Below are 16,422 nucleotides of genomic sequence, written 5' to 3'. Positions count from 1 at the left end.
AAACGCTATTTTTAGAAAGAAAAAGTGATGAGTTAATGCTTTATTGCCTATACTTAAAACCATCGTTTTAAATGTCTTCTATTTGTTTCCATTCTCTTTGTTCTGTTTTTCTTGTTAGACCCCTAAAAGAACTAGTATTTAATGTGTAATATATCTTTAGAGTGCATGACCCTAAAAGATGGTTCAAGACCATTTTTTTACAATATAAAGCTTAACTCACTTGCTATAGTGGTCAGAAGTGCAAAGGCAAAAAATTATGCAGAACAAGGATTTTTTTTTATAGATGGTGAGTAGTTTTTTTTTTTTTTTTATGGCGGGATGGTTTTTATGATTTACCATTTTTTGTATCAATATTTTTATACCATTTTAATTTCAACAGATCTATTTGAACTTTAACCCTCACCAGATTTGAGATTAAATTTACGACCATTTCCACTACTTCGACACATAATTGTCGAGGTTCCCTTTAAATCGCTGGTTTTTCTTACTTTGCAAGCTTATCAAAGCAACCTATTATTCGCCCTCCCCCCTAAGGAAAATCCTGGATCTGCCCCTGATTTTAGTCATGCAAGATATTTTTATTTTAATTTATGAAATGGATAGCCTAGGCAAATCCTTACAATCTTGTAGTTCAGAATAAAGCAAAGGTATGAGGCTTGAAGGCTCTCCTTGCACTGGTGGTCCAGGGCTGCCCCAGGCCTCCCCAAGATTTTTTCTTGCACCTTCATTCAGTGTTTTTTTTTCAGTTTTTCACTCTTCTTTTTTAATAAACTTGTCAATTTAGCAAATATTGGTGTCCTCGTCACATAACCTCCCCCCCCCCCGAAGAATTTCCTCTAGATACACCTTTGTTTCCTTGTGCCTCATTTGAGTAGTATCTCTATTTCTCAAGGTTTCATTTCTATAAAACAAAGCTTGTAAAGGTAATCAAAGGTTGGTGTCCTTTTTTGGGGGAAGAAGCAGAGGTGATAGACAACTTGATAGATTCCTGAGTGTTTCATTCATCTATCTCAACTACTTTCAAAGTAGACAAAACTCCTCATCTACAATTTTCTTTGCTATGAGACCCCTTAATTAATGAAAGTTCCAATCATGATGCATACCAATCAATAAACGTTTTAATTTATATGTATTTCCTTGCTTAGCCTACCTATTTTAAAAAAAATGTCAAGATTATCTAAGGCACTTCACTTTAATTTATCCCCCCACCCACTCTAATGGTCAAATATATGGACAACATTATATATCTTCCATGAATTTTCTATACATGACAGTTTTCTTCAAGTTAATCTAAAAACAAATGAGCAATGCTGACTGCATCAAGTAATGGAATAATTCATGGAGAAAATTTGATTTGGTCTATATATCTGACCACTAGGGGGAAGGAGGAGTAAAATAAAACAAAGTTCCTTTATAAACAATATAAGTAGCCTAAGTATTCTAGTATATATTAGAGTAGTTTTCAGAAATTTATAATGTTTCTTTCAGAGGGGGAGAACCACTAAATCTAAACCCTCTTTCCAAATAGGTGCTGATGCAGAATTACTCCTCTCCTTTATTTACTCCCCTCTTCATAATGCATAAATATAGCCTATAGTCCAAATTTTATTTTTTTATGCATTTTTCTGTACATAACTCTTTTCTTCAAATAGATTTAACAGCAAAGAATTGATCAAAAAACAGAAAATGCACAGAATATGAGGAATTGGGGCTATATATTTGCATGCAACCATCGTTGGAGGTCAAGTAAAATGAAGTACTTTTAGGAATGACAGAAGTGAGTATATTAAAAATTTTTGAAGTTGTTTTCAGAACTGTATAGTGTTTCCTGCTGATGAGGAGTAATGCTGTACTAGCTTCTTCAAATATACTAATCAATTCACTTGAAAATACATCCCTCCCCTCCTGGTGGTTCCATACATAGCCCTAATGGTCCAATTGCAGATATTTCCAAATCAAATTCCAAGGAATTTTGGAGATATGTTTCCCTGCAAAAACCCAGAAAACACTCAGTAACTGAGCTTTTTGTTGATGGAGCATCTATTATCAGCCCTAAAGACATAGTTGAGAAAATGAACAATAATTTTAAAAAAGTTTTTGCTACCCTAGATAGAGATCCACTTCTAAATCAACCTAAGTATATAGTTGATAAACCAACGTTACCAGATACTGACAGTAAAGATGACATTGAGGCTAGACTGAAAAACCTGAACCAGAACAAATCTGTAGGGCCTGATGGAATACAGCCTAAGACATTAAAGGAAGCACATGCAGAATTGGCCTTGCCTCTCACAGCATTTTTCCAAAACTCCCTGGATACAAAGACAGTGCCTCAGGACTGGCACAATGCTAATATTGCCCCTATCCCTAAAGGTGGCAGTCAGTTAGACTCAACAAATTACCACCCTATTAGCATTACATCCATTGTTGGGATAATTCTGGAAGGAATAGTGAATACTGCCATTGTCAGACACCTCACCTCCAACAATCTTATTACAAAGAGCTGTAAAATTTTGTCACCAAGGTCCTAGATGGAGGAATCCCAGTAGATCTCATTCTCCTAGATTTTCCCAAAGCAATTGGAGTATGTGATTTCAGCTATAGGCAAAATTAATTGCAATTGGGGTAAGCCAAGGGGTTGTTGAGTGGTTGATGGGATTCCTGAAAGATAGAAGGTAGAGCATAAAAATGAATGGAGAAAACGGTCAGGTGTTTTACTTGGATAGTACTAAAGTGAAAAGTGGAGTCTCACAGGGAACAATTCTTGGTCCAACATTATTTAACACATATATCAATGATGCCCCACAATCTGTCAAAAATAAAATGAACCTGCATGCCAATGACTCAAAAATCATCAGAACTGCAAAAACAGCCAAAGACCAAGCCTTATTACAATCTGACCTAGACAAACTCTGGAGGCTAGAATTCAATAGTAAGAAATGCAGGGCAATTCATTTTGGCAGAAAGAATGTAAGGGGTCAGCATCACATGTGTGGAATAGATGGTGTTGGGCAAATGATTGATTCCTCCCAAGCTGAAAGAGACCTGGGTATACTTGTGGATGATGAATTGAACTTTGACCAACATGCTCATTCAGTTACCTCCAACACCCCCCAGACCCTGAAAATTGTAAAAAGAACAGTCTGCAGTAGGTCAACAAAGATGATGTCAAAGCTATACAAAGGACTTGTTTGACCAAAACTGGAATTTGGTACGTGTATGGTGATCCCATTAAATGAAGGTGACAAGGAAAACTAGAGAGTGTCCAAAGACAAGCAACTAAATCAATATGAAGAAATTTCCGTCTTGTCAATTGTTAAGCAGTATATTAGAAACCCAGGTTACAACAATCTGCAAAGTAAAGCATAATATAAGCACAAGCGTAGCGTAGCAAAACATAAGCTAAAGCACATGCACAACATAGTAAGCAGGAGGATGTTACATCTCCTTTCTTCTAGACACTTTAACATGACAACAAAACTTAACCAAAATCTTCCATTTACGTGTATCCACCCTTTCTTCCCCAAAAAGGGAAAAGAAAGGAAATAAAAACAAAAAGGAAAAAAAAAACAACAACAACGACGACAACTTATAAATTAAGCCTTTTTGGAGGTTTGATTATTCTCCCAAGACGTGTCATGGCGGGTGGCGGTACTTCGTCCTGAATTTGGCTACTGACTTTTGGGCTTGACCCTGGGGCTTGAATAAGGACAGTTGGGGGTGGGCTTTTTGACGGGGTTGAGTACAAGCTTGGAGATGATGTGGAGCTCAACTGCGGTACCCCATTTGAGTTGGTATGCTGATATTGTTCTAGATCTGTGTCATCTGGGGACATTCTCAGGTATTTTCGGTTTCGACGATATGCTTTCATATCTTGAGTTTGCACGATGTACGATCTTGGCAGTTCGTGTTTGTGCAACACGACAGCTGGTTCCCAAGATTTTCCTTGGATCTGTGCTTCCACAGATTGCCCTTGTTTCAGTTCTTGAAGGTCCTTTGAGTGACGATTGTAGTACTTTTGCTGCCTTAGTTGGCACTCCAGGCGACTTTCAACAAATTCAGATTTGGGAACTATTTTGGGAGTGAGATGCTCAAGGGTACAGGGTATTGTTGATCGCAAGTTCCTACTCATTAATAGCTGGGCAGGAGACGCCATTCCGTCTACTGGGGTATTTCTGTACTCAAGAAGGGCATTGCTCATTTCGCTTCTGCAAAATCGGGTCTTCTTTATCATGTTTTTTGCTATTCCAACGGCTTTCTCTGCCAATCCGTTTGACTGGGCATGATAGGGACTCGACGTTCTGTGCTCAATGGACCACCTGTTGGTAAAGTCTTGAAATATAAGGGAGTTGAAATGTGGACCATTGTCTGAAGTAATAATGCGAGGGATCCCATGCCTTGCGAAATGGTCTTTTAGACGGGATATGACTTGATGGGATGAGGCAGCTGTCCCTATTCGGTCAACTTCGAAAAATCGACTGTAATAGTCAACCGTAACGAGGAAGTGACTTCCTTCCAGATAGAACATGTCTATTCCAACATGTTCCCATGGGTGGTTAGGTATACCATGAGGCTTGAGAGATTCTTTCTGGTTGTTCCTTTGGTACGCTTGGCATGCTGGGCAACGTTTGATATATTCTTCGATACTTTCAGTCATCCCTGGCCAATAAACGATTGTTCTAGCTCTTTGCTTCGTTTTTTCAATACCGAGATGGGAAGCATGCATGCTGTGCAAGATATCAGGGTGGAGGATTTTGGGGATTACTAAGCGATCTCCTTTTAGAATGATTCCATCAATCACAGTGAGTTCATGCTTGGAACTGAAGTATTGTGCGATGAGGGAAGGTGTTTGAGCTTTTGTTGATGGCCATCCTGATTTGATTGTGTGTGCAAGACATGCTAGGATAGGGTCTAAGAGTGTTTCTTTCTTCAATTTGACTGATGGGAGTGAGGCTCATGACGGAGTGGACATATGATTCAATTTCTTTTTGTAGACTTTCATCTTGGCTTTGAAGGTATAGGCGGGACAGTGTGTCTGGGACTGGGATCTCTTTACCAGGCCGGAAAATGACTGTAAGATCATATGGCTGAATCTGGAGCAACATTCTTTGGAGACGAGGAGATGATTTTTGCATTGGTCGATTAATAAGCGTTTCAAGTGGTTTGTGGTCAGTGACTACAACAAAGCTATGGCCATACAGGTACTGATGGAAGTGACGAATTCCAAAAACGATGGCGTAAAGTTCCTTTTCGATCTGAGAGTATTTCTGCTCTGTTGTATTCAATGAGCGGGAGGAAAACGAAATGATGTTCTCGTTCTGAATAAGGACTGCTCCAAGGCCTGATTTGGAAGCATCAACTTGTAGCTCTAGGTTACCAACTGAGGGATTAAAAGGGGATATGGTGCTACATATTGATTTTTTAATGGTATCGAACGCGTTGTCATGTACTTCTTCCCATACGAACTTATGCTGCTTTGATAGAGTTCGTAGTGGTTCGTTCTGGGATGATAGATTTGGGATGTAACGGGACAGGTAGTTTAGCATCCCTAATAGTGTCTGAAGTTCCTCGCGGTTGCGTGGTCGGGGCATTTCCTTCAGTGCGTTAACTTTGTTCGGATCAGGATGGATGCCATCCTTAGAGATCACATGACCAAAGTAAGGTATTGATTCGGACTTGAGTATGCATTTTGCTTTATTCAATTTTACTGTCCGTTCTCTGGCTCTGGTGAGTGCGGCTCGTGTGTTCACATCATGTTCAGTTTCGGATTTTCCTGAAATTATGATATCGTCAACTATGACTGAGAATCCGGGTACCCCCTCAAACGCTTCTTCCATTCGCCTCTGGAATTCATCTTGAGCGGAAATCAGGCCAAAGGGCATCCTCCTGAATTTAAATCTCCCAATGGTGTCGCAAATGTTGTGAGCTCTGATGATTCTTCATCAAGGACTAGAGACCAGTACCCATGCCTTGCATCAAGTTTTGTGAAGAATTTTGCTCCTTCGTGCTTTTGAATAGCCTCATCAAAGGTTGGCATAGGATAGTGAGGCCTTTTTATAGCTTTATTCAGGTCATGCGGGTCAATACAGATCCGAAGTGACTTGTCTAGTTTCTCGACAATAACAACAGAATTAACCCTGTCTGTAGGGTGAGTGACCTTTTTGATGACACCTAGGCATTCCATACACTCTAGTTCTTCCTTGAACCTTGGTAGGACTGCAACAGGGATGCGTTTCGTTGGTTGGATTGTTGGTTGTGCTCCTTCTTTCAGAACAATCTTGCATTCACCTCTCAATTTCCCAATTCCATCAAAGAGATCTGCAAATTCAGTAAACAGGTCGTCTGATGACTCGTTGAGAGTAAAGATGCATTTTATCAGCTGCAACTTACAACTAGCAACAAATCCCAAGATTGGTGTGGGTGCTTCTTCTACTATGAAAAAGGTAAGCAGCTCACTGTTACCATTGTTGTGGGAGCAAAAGAGCTGGCAAGTACCAAGTACTGGGATCTTCTGTCCACAGAAACTGGTAAGGATTTGGCGGGTAGGGTGGATCTGTGGGCTAGGCTTGATGTTGTTCAGTAGAGATTTTGTGAGGATGTTGGCTTGAGCCCCAGTATCTACCTTGAATCTGACGCTGATTTGTTGTTCGATGCGTAGGACTGAGTAGGGTTGGTCATCTGCATTTTCTATTGACACCTTGTGAATAAAGAGTTCATCATCACTGCACCTTACATCATTTGGGTCTGCTCTGTTTGACTCGATTGCGTTGATAGATTTCTTTCCACTTCTGCATACTTTTGCGAAATGGTTCATTTTGTTGCACTTGCTGCAAATTTTTCCTTTTGCGGGACATTTGTGCATGGGTGAAAAATCCCCACCACACAAATAGCAATCTTGTCTTCTCGCTATGTTGGGTCTGGCAGGTCCTTTGGATTGTTTGTTATACTGGACAAAGTCGATTTCCTGCTTGATTTGTATTTCGTGGTTGGATGTCGCTGCTGTTGACATCAACTTTAGTTGTGCCTGGGTTTCTGTGTGGGCTCGAGCAGTAGTGATTGCTTGGGGAAGAGTTAGTGTTGGTCCCATCTGTAGTAGTTTTTCATGTATCTTTGGTGACTTAACTCCACAGATAAGTCTATCTTGTACCATTTCATCACGGATTGCAGCACTGTACTCACAATCACAAACCAAAAGTTTTAGACCTGTCACATACTGTTCCACAGTTTCAATGTTGTTCTGATCCCGTTTGCAGAAAACATAACATGAGAAGATTGGATCTGCAGATGGACTAAAGTATTCATCAAACTTTTGCGAATACACTGCAATACAGTTTTTTTCAGCCTTGGTGAGAGACCAGGTGCTGAAGATGTCCCATCCTTTCTCACCAAGCCATATTAGTAAAAATGCACATTGAACAGTCTCTGTCTTTCCATTCAAGGGGCCTGCAAACATGAGTGTTGCATGGCTTTTGAATCTATTCCAACCTTCTTTGAGGTTGTCTGCTTCCCTATTAAGTTCAGGGTATGGGACAGTGGATTCCATTTTTCTGAGACCATGTAGAAATTTCCGTCTTGTCAATTGTTAAGCAGTATATTAGAAACCCAGGTTACAACAATCTGCAAAGTAAAGCATAATATAAGCACAAGCGTAGCGTAGCAAAACATAAGCTAAAGCACATGCACAACATAGTAAGAAGGAGGATGTTACAAATAGAGGATTGTAAAGGCCTGGACTGCCCATCCCACCTGGAGATGTCACAGATTCCTGCCCTCTCCTATCAACAGAAGCATGGGGATGTCATTATGGTGAATAAAATGCTGCACAATTAGTCTATACAACAAAATATGCTTGAACTTGACCAGTCAACAAGACCTAGAGGAAACGTCATTAAGCTGCACTGCAAACAAGCCAGTTACAGTCTCAGCACAGTCCAGAGCAGTCTCAGCCCCTATTGTGGAGGCCTTCAAGCAGGCTGTGGACAAAGATTGGTTGTCCAAGCCATGGCTTCAAGAATGGGATGCAGGCAATACATTGGCTCAACATCTTCACTAGCCAGCCCCTATAGGATAATTCTTTATTTACTGGACAATGCAATTTAAGATAATGGTAAATTTATAGATGACAACATAATTTAGCTAGGATGAAAGTGAATACATAACTTGATGCCTTTTTTATCCTCTTTCATAATTCAATACTTACTTCTGGGGAAACTACATTGAGCTGTTGATCAGGTCCCAAAAAGGTAAAACAGTTCATAGAAACCAAATGTTTAAAAATATATTTCTGGTGAAAAAACTGCTGGTGAGACAAAAATTGTCATTTTTAGTTGATCCAGGAATGGTAACTATTATTTTCCTTAGCCTTAAATAGTGAAATGGTATTTTGAAAACAAATTTGTAGGGGTTTTGAAAAAGAGATTGGGACCCCTCAAAATGATATCACAACAAAACTGACATTATCATTTTGAGGAGTTTCTGGCTCTTTTTAAAAAAAATTGTAAATTTGTTTCCATGATACTATTTTGCTATGGACTAATAAAAATAGCAATCACCATTCCTGAATCAGCTACAAATGGCAATTTTTTCTCACTAGCCAGTTATGTTTCGAAATGTATTTTTAAACTTTTGGTTCCTATGGGCTGTTTTAAGTCTTTTCAGCCCTTTAAGGACTAAAAATGTAATTTTTTCCAAAAATATTATTGAATTATGAAAGAACATAAAAGAAGAATAAGGTTTATAGTAACATATTATTCAGGTAGCTAAGAAATGAACCTACCCCTAGAGTCGAAATTGCATCCTGAATCCAAATTTAACATGCATTTTTGTTGGAAATATATCCTACTCCTATACATACCTATCTAGGTTATATTCCAATTCAAGGCATATACTTGCAGATTAGGGAAGAGTGAGTATAGTTCATTTCTGGTGCGAAGGAATGTTAATTTAGGATTCAGGATGTAATTCTGACAATAGAGATAGGTTTGAGCTTTATAGCCTAGTGTACAAATATATACTGTGAATTGGTATAGGCTATATTGAGATAGGGGTTGGATTAAAGATTCAATACTGACTAGGCCTTTATTGGTAAATTTATTTCTTAGCTACCTGAATAGTCTGTTAAAATAAACCTTACCCAAAAAAGGCATCAAGTGATGTATTCACTTTCATTCCAGCTAAATTATGTTGTTAGCCATAAATTTACTGCTCTGGTGATGTATTTCTCCATTACATCAATCTAGTCCTATATTATAGCTCCTATATTAAACCAGTTAGCCTGTACTATCTGTACTTTATCTGTACTCTATCTGTACTTTATCTCTGAGCTTCATTGAGTGCATAACTTACATAAATATTATTCAAACTAATCTTAAGAAACAAAATAATCTGATTAACGATCCTACGTAGCATAAAATAAGAATTTTATTCAGTTTTTTAACTATTGCTCAGGTCAAATATTTTTCTATAAGGGAGAGGGAAAGTGCATTTGCAAGTAAATTCGTTATTATATTAGGAATGAACAAACAAAAAAATCAAATAGTGTGTTCGTCCTATTCCTGTGTCTCTTATGGAATCTTATATATGTTTATCTAGGCTATTTATGACTGTACCAGCTTTTCAGAAATGTAGCTCACACTCAGCTCCTGCCTCTCATGTTTATTTTTTTTAAATTGGCCGGATGATCTGCCATCTTTATTTAGTAATTAAATAAAAAAAAACTAGTTTTTTTAACTGAAAGTAAGGAGCGACATTAAAACTTAAAACGAACAGAAATTACTCCGTATATGAAATGGGTTGTCCCCTCCGCAGTCCCACGCTCTTTACGCTAAAGTTTGACTCTTTGCAACAATTCTACTTTTTAAAACAATTAAAAACTTTAGCGTAAAGAGCGTGGGATGCGGAGGGGACAACCCATTTCATATACGGAGTAATTTCTGTTCGTTTTAAGTTTTAATGTCGCTCCTTACTTTCAGTTAAAAAAACTAGTTTTTTTTTATTTAATTTCTGAACGTTTTTGAATTAATGCATGTTTGATTTTGGCTCTCCGCACATAAATTATTGAAATGAAATTAGTATATTAATTTTTTTTTTTTTGGCTAAATGGCTTTCTCTTAGTTTTGATCAGACGATTTTGAGAAATAAGGGGTGGGGAAGGAGGCCTAGCTGCCCTCCAATTTTTTGGTTACTTAAAAAGGCTACTAGAACTTTTAATATTCAACGAACGTTTTTATTAGTAAAAAATATACGTAACTTAAGAATTAACTTACGTAACCAACTTTTATATTCTTATATTTTTATTATGTGTACGAGGGGGTTTGTACCCTCGTTAATACCTCGCTCTTTACACTAAATCGTAAGTTTTGTCCCAACTCTTTAAGAATGACCCCTGAATCAAAAAGGCCGTAGAATAAATAGTTGAAATCACTAAAAATATTTTAGCATAAAGAGCGAGGTATTTATCTCCTCCTAAATACCTCGCTCTTTATGCTAAAGTATTTTTAGAACCCCTCATATGCGTAATAATCTCTGTTCGTTTTAAATTTCAATGCTATTCCTTACTTTCATTTGAAAAAACGTTTTCATGTTTATTTTTTCATTGTTTTTTTATAGTAATGCTAGAAAATCATGCTCCCTTTTCATTGAATTTTTCTTCCCCCATGATATATTCCTCAAAGGAAAGATCCTCCCACAAAGCCCTCTCCCATCAACCCCACCCCCCAAACCAAAAAATCCCCATGAAAACGTCTGTACACTTCCCGATAACCATTACTATATGTAAACATTGGTCAAAGTTTGTAACTTACAGCCCCTCCCTCAGGGATTGTGGGGGAGTAAGTCATTCCCAAAGACATAGTTATTATGGTTTTCGACTATGCTGAACAAATTGGCTATCTTAAAATTTTAATCTGTTGACTTTTGGAAAAAATGAGCATGGGAGGGGGCCTATTTGCCCTCCAAGTTTTTTGGTCACTTAAAAAGGACACTAGAACTTTTCATTTCCGTTAGAATGAGCCCTCTCGCGACATTCTAGGACCACTTGGTCGATAAGATGACCCCTGGGAAAAAAAAACAAAAAAAAAACAAATAAACACGCACCCGTGATTTGTCTTCTGGCAAGAAATACAAAATTCCACATTTTTTAGATAGGAGCTTGAAATTTTTGCAATAGAGTTCTCTGATATACCGAATGCGATAGTGTGATTTTCGTTAAGATTCTATGACTTTTAGGGGATGTTTCCCCCTTTTTTCCAAAATAGGACAAATTTTCTCAGGCTCGTAACTTTTGATGACAAAGACTAAATTAATTGAAACTTATATATTTAGAATCAGCGTAAAAATTCGATTCTTTTGATGTATCTTTTAGCATCAAAATTCCGTTTTTTAGAATTTCGTTTACTATTGAGCCGGGTCGCCCCTTACTACAGTTCCTTACCACGAACTGTTTGAAAAGAAAATAATTCGGTATTTCGGGGCTTCTGACATTATTACTCCTTTGCGGAAGTTAGGCTCAAAATTGAAAAAGGATTATATTTTTTCTCTGGGCCCCTTCCACCTCTTAGTTCGTTTATTTTCCCGTTAGTTTTCACCTGTTTTCGCTTGATAGTTGTGTTATCTCTTAGCAGTTCTTTCGTTAGTTGAGTTATGGTTGTGGTATATATGTTTTATCGCTCGTATAGTTGTGTTATTTTCAAATTATACTCCATAATAGAGAGGCTCCGAACACCCAGCATTGTATGTTAAGCTCTTAATTTGACGTTTTTTTCTAACGTGACCACATTCGTCCTGCGCCCTTTTCATTGAATTTTTTCCCCCATGGCATATTTCTCCAAGGAAAGATCCTCCCATATAGCCCCCTCCCTCAACCCTACCCCCAAAACCAAAAAAATCCCCCTGAAAACGTCTGTACACTTCCCAATAACCATTATTATATGTAAACACTGGTTGAAGTTTGTAACTTGCAACCCCTCCCCCAGGGACTGTGGGGGAGTAAGTCATCCCCAAAAACATAGTTATTATGATTTTCGACTATGCTAAACAAAATGGCTATCTCAAAATTTTGATCCGTTGACTTTGGGAAAAAAATGAGCGTGGGAGGGGGCCTAGATGCCCTCCAATTTTTTTGGTCACTTAAAAAGGGCACTAGAACTTTTCATTTCCGTTAGAATGAGCCCTCTTGCGACATTCTAGGAACACTTGGTCGATACGATGACCCCTGGGAAAAAAAAAAAAAAAAAAAAAAAAAAAAAAACAAAAACAAAAACAAATAAACACGCACCCGTGATTTGTCTTCTGGCAAAAAATGCAAAATTCCACATTTTTGCAGATAGGAGCTTGAAACTTCTACAGTAGGGTTCTCTGATACGCTGAATCTGATGGTGTCATTTTCGTTAAGATCCTACGACGTTTAGGGGGTGTTTCCCCCTATTTTCCTAAATAAGGCAAATTTTCTCAGGCTCGTAACTTTTGATGGCTAAGACTAAACTTGATGAAACTTATATATTTAAAATCAGCATTAAAATGCGATTCTTTTGATGTAGCTATTGATATCAAAATTCAATTTTTTAGAGTTTTGGTTCCTATTGAGCCGGATCGCTCCTTACTACAGTTCGTTACCACGAACTGTTTGAAAGAATTCAAATCTGTTAGGTACTTTCAGTTAATAGGCTAATAAAAGATGTAAAATGTTTAGTTTATTTTTATTTATGGAATAGTATTTTTCTCGAAGTTTCAAGATTTCAATTTTTTTTAAAGATTGCATTTTTATTACACAACCGATTTTTATTCGGCCCGTTTAACTGGTTTGGACTTGCTCCACATCCTGCACAGCCCTTGCCTCATTAGGCTTTCTAATTTGAAAATCGGAATCGGGATAGGGTTGCCGCAAGATCCTGTCAAAAAGGCAGTGTCATCACTTGATCGATACCGAAAAACGGTGCTGGTGAGTGAAAAAGCGGTATTTTTGCGGTATCCTGCAGTTTCAACTTCACACACCTACTACTATTACTAATAACACACCGTAGCTCCAAGCTGCCTGAGGCCAACAAAGCTACTCATGCTCCTCCTCCAGCCCCATTTATTCAAGGCTTGCCTCTTTACACCCTCCCAGAAAGTTCCTTTTTCCTTCAAATCGTTATTTATGTCATCCTCCCACCCCAGACGAGAGCCAACTGCTTTCGGTTTAGCCCCAGACGGATGGCCAAAAAGGACAATCTTCGGCAATCTGCCATCCTTCGTCCGCAGAACGTGGCCAAGCCATTTCAACCTTTCTTTCATTATAGCCCTAGAAAGCGGGAACGAACTACATTTTTTGTACCAGGTTTGCAAGAGAATATTAGCCATGCAATTCTATTTGCAGATGATACAGCTATAAGAGTTAAAGCTAGGGATTCATCGACATTGATCGAACATTTGACTATAAGTGTTACCTCAGTTAACCGGTGGTTTGTTTCCAATAATCTAGTACTGAATTTTACAAAAAGTAAATTTATGGTTTTTGGTGTTTCAAAACATGCCACTCGAAAGATTTCTTGGTAGGAGCTTCAGGCTGGTGATCAAAAAATTTATAGGGTCCAATCATATTGTTATTTAGAAGCCTTTCTTGATTCCATTTTGTCACTTCATAATCTTATTGAGCATTAAAGATTAAAACTTCCTCAAAATATTGGGTCGGTGCATCGTGTGAAGAATATTTTTCCATTTACCATATTAAAAATAATTTACCACTCTCTAATTGCTTCTTATTTGAATTATCGCTCAGTTGTTTATCTTAATACCTTTCGGAAGAATATAAAACCCTTACAGGTACTACAAAATAGGACAATAAGAATACTTGGAAATTTTTATATCGACCTTCAAAACTTGAAAATGTTACCAAAACTAAAATGTTATTCTTTTTCTTAGATTTGTTAGATTTAAAAGATATACGAGTATTAAATACTTCCATATGGTATTTTCAAATCCAAAAATTCTAAAAACTATTTCTCTGATAAATCTCATTCCTCTTTCGGATTGTCGGAGGTCTTGGATATACCGAATTCCATTTGTAAGTTCTGAAAGGTCAAGGTTTTCGATTAGGTACCAAATACCCTTCATTGCAAAAATAATTATAAGCTGAATGAAAAAATTCTATTTGATCCACCCCAAAAAATCTCAGCTAAATTAAAAAAAAAGCAAATATTAGGTTGTTTGCTAAAATTTTGATTATTTAACATTGACGATGGAAAGTTAAATTATTTGATTTTCTTCTTTGTGTGTTTTGTTTTTGTGTCCCTGTGTTTGGGATGGCCTCCCACGTCCCTCCTGCCCGATATTTATTTATTTACTTATCCTTGTTACTTCTCTTTTGTGTGTTTTTTCTATTTTGTTTGTTTTTTGCCATGTTCAATCTTGAAATTATTATTATGATGAGATGTTGATGTTTTTTTTATGTTTTTGCAAGGGCCCAGCCTTACGAGCTCTGCTCTTTGTTGGGACATAATATTGTTTTTGTGTTTTTTTAAGTTAAATAAAGACAAATTTGAAGTTGACAAGTACCACTTACTGTTTGAAATACTGTCAGTCCGCTGGGTACCTAAAATAGTCCGTAGGCAATTTCTCTGGAAAACATCTAGTGAATTTTCATCTGCTTTTAGGAGCACCCATGCTTCAGAGCAATATTTAACCACTGTCATCACTATAGCTTCCAATATTCTAATCTTTGTTTGCAGGCTTATCTTCCTATTCTTCCAAACTTTTTTTTAACTGTGAAAAACACACTGAGTCTTGGCTATTCTACTTTTAACATCTTCACTACTCCCACTGTCTTTACTAATAATGCTGCCAAGGTAAATCTTTTTTTTGGAGGAGAAAAAATTAATGTACAACAAAAAGTCCGTTACTTAGGAATTATTTTAGATAGGAAACTTTTATGGACTGATCATGTCTCTTCCCGAGTTACTGCTGCAAAGCAGTATTCGACAAGACTCCTTTGTGCAGCGAAGATGACATGGGGTCTCAAACCACAAGCTTTAAGAAAATTATATAAATCAGTTATAGAAAGTACAGTTTTGTATGGGGTATCAGTTTGGTTTTCAGCTCTTAGAAAGAAAAATATTTTACAAATGCTACAGTCTGCTCAAGGAACTTCAATGATAATAATCTCAAAATCTTTCCGTTCTGCCCAAAATGACGTAATTACGGCCATTGCTGGGGTATTGCCAATTTCTTTCCGAGCGACTGAGCTAGCGACATTGCGCTATGCGAAAAAAGGCCGTCCAAGTCACTGGCCTAATTTCACTTCTCCTGAATTCCCCCTTTCTAAACGCTCATCCAATCATAGTACTTTCACTGATGAATCATTAGTAGATATTTTAGGCCTTTCGATAGTACGAGAAATCCATACTTCAACTTTTCATATTAATAGAAAGGCATTGAAAAATATACTTTACGGACGATGATATGAAGAATTTAAGAATAAAGTTAGTTCTTGGTCAATTCGTTTTTTTGCTTCAACAGAAGATTTATTAGCTGTTTGCAAAGTTCAGCCCTCCTACCATCTAACGCAGATTATTATGGGTCATTGCAGGCTAAATTTCTTTCTTCACCGAATGAACAAAATTGATACGGAGTTGTGCCTTTGCGGTGTAAATGAAACTTGTTCCCATTTTCTTTTTGAGTGCCCTATTTTTGTTCGTGAACGTTTAGATTTAATATTTCACCTTAATAGTATCAATGTTCCTTTTCCGTTTAATCTTGATTTGATTTTTAAATTTAGGAATGTTAGAAATATTTTACTGGAATACATAAGAAAAACTAAACGTTTGGATTTGGGGTTATAATCTTATTTAAAAATATGTGGATTTTTTTTATGTCTGATAACGGAATTCAGTGTGTATTATTTAGTTTGTCTTTTTGTTTTTGTTTTCTCTTGTTTAGTTAGATTGTATGTACAAAATTATATGATTTGTAGTTTATTTTAGATGTTTAGTTTTGTTTCTTTGTTAGTCGTGAAATGCCGTAAGGCTAAATCATGTAATAAACTCAGCCACCATATTTAAGAAACTTATTTATCCTACTATCAGCAACTGGAGCCTTGTCTTTTTTTTCATCCTTTTAGTACTGTCGCTAATTCTTCCTCACAAAAAAAATCTTCCTGCACATCCAAGGTATCGCAAACTTTTTCGTTTTCATCTAAATGTTTTCCTCCAACTCTGTCTTGGTTTAGCACATTCTCAAAATGTGCCATCTATCTTCAACTCTTTCCTTGTCACTAACTGTGGCCCCATTCCCATCTTTAACTGGGACTAACTCTCTTTAACTCTAACTCTCTTGACCTCTCGATTTGTTAACATGCCAGTATAACATTTTACTATTATCCCGTCTAGCTGCATCTTCCAGATCCTCGGCAATTTTGTATATGGCCTCCACTTCATAGCTCCTTATTTT

General features: G+C 37.3%; 1 protein-coding gene across 1 annotated transcript; it reads right to left on the bottom strand.

Annotated features, from left to right (window-relative positions):
• Window positions 1-5,892: 5,892 nt before the first annotated feature.
• LOC136043492 (uncharacterized) lies at window positions 5,893-7,543 on the bottom strand. The gene is made up of 2 exons (XM_065728410.1): window positions 5,964-7,543; window positions 5,893-5,926 (listed from the first exon to the last, which is right to left on the bottom strand). The coding sequence occupies exons 1-2, from the start codon at window positions 7,541-7,543 to the stop codon at window positions 5,893-5,895; spliced, it is 1,614 nt and encodes a 537-aa protein (XP_065584482.1).
• Window positions 7,544-16,422: the final 8,879 nt, after the last annotated feature.

Source organism: Artemia franciscana, unplaced genomic scaffold (assembly GCF_032884065.1).
Source record: "Artemia franciscana unplaced genomic scaffold, ASM3288406v1 Scaffold_674, whole genome shotgun sequence".
NCBI classification, from domain to species: Eukaryota; Metazoa; Arthropoda; class Branchiopoda; order Anostraca; family Artemiidae; genus Artemia; species Artemia franciscana.
This window is presented reverse-complemented; position numbering and strand designations above follow the sequence as displayed.

Bases quoted from the DNA above. Each gene is read 5' to 3' on its own strand.
- LOC136043492 (XM_065728410.1), bottom strand. From the start codon at position 7,543: ATGGAATCCACTGTCCCATACCCTGAACTTAATAGGGAAGCAGACAAC. The intron at 5,927-5,963 runs GTACTGGTCTCT...GAATCATCAGAG, and splicing joins AAACTTGATGCAAGGCATGG to CTCACAACATTTGCGACACC.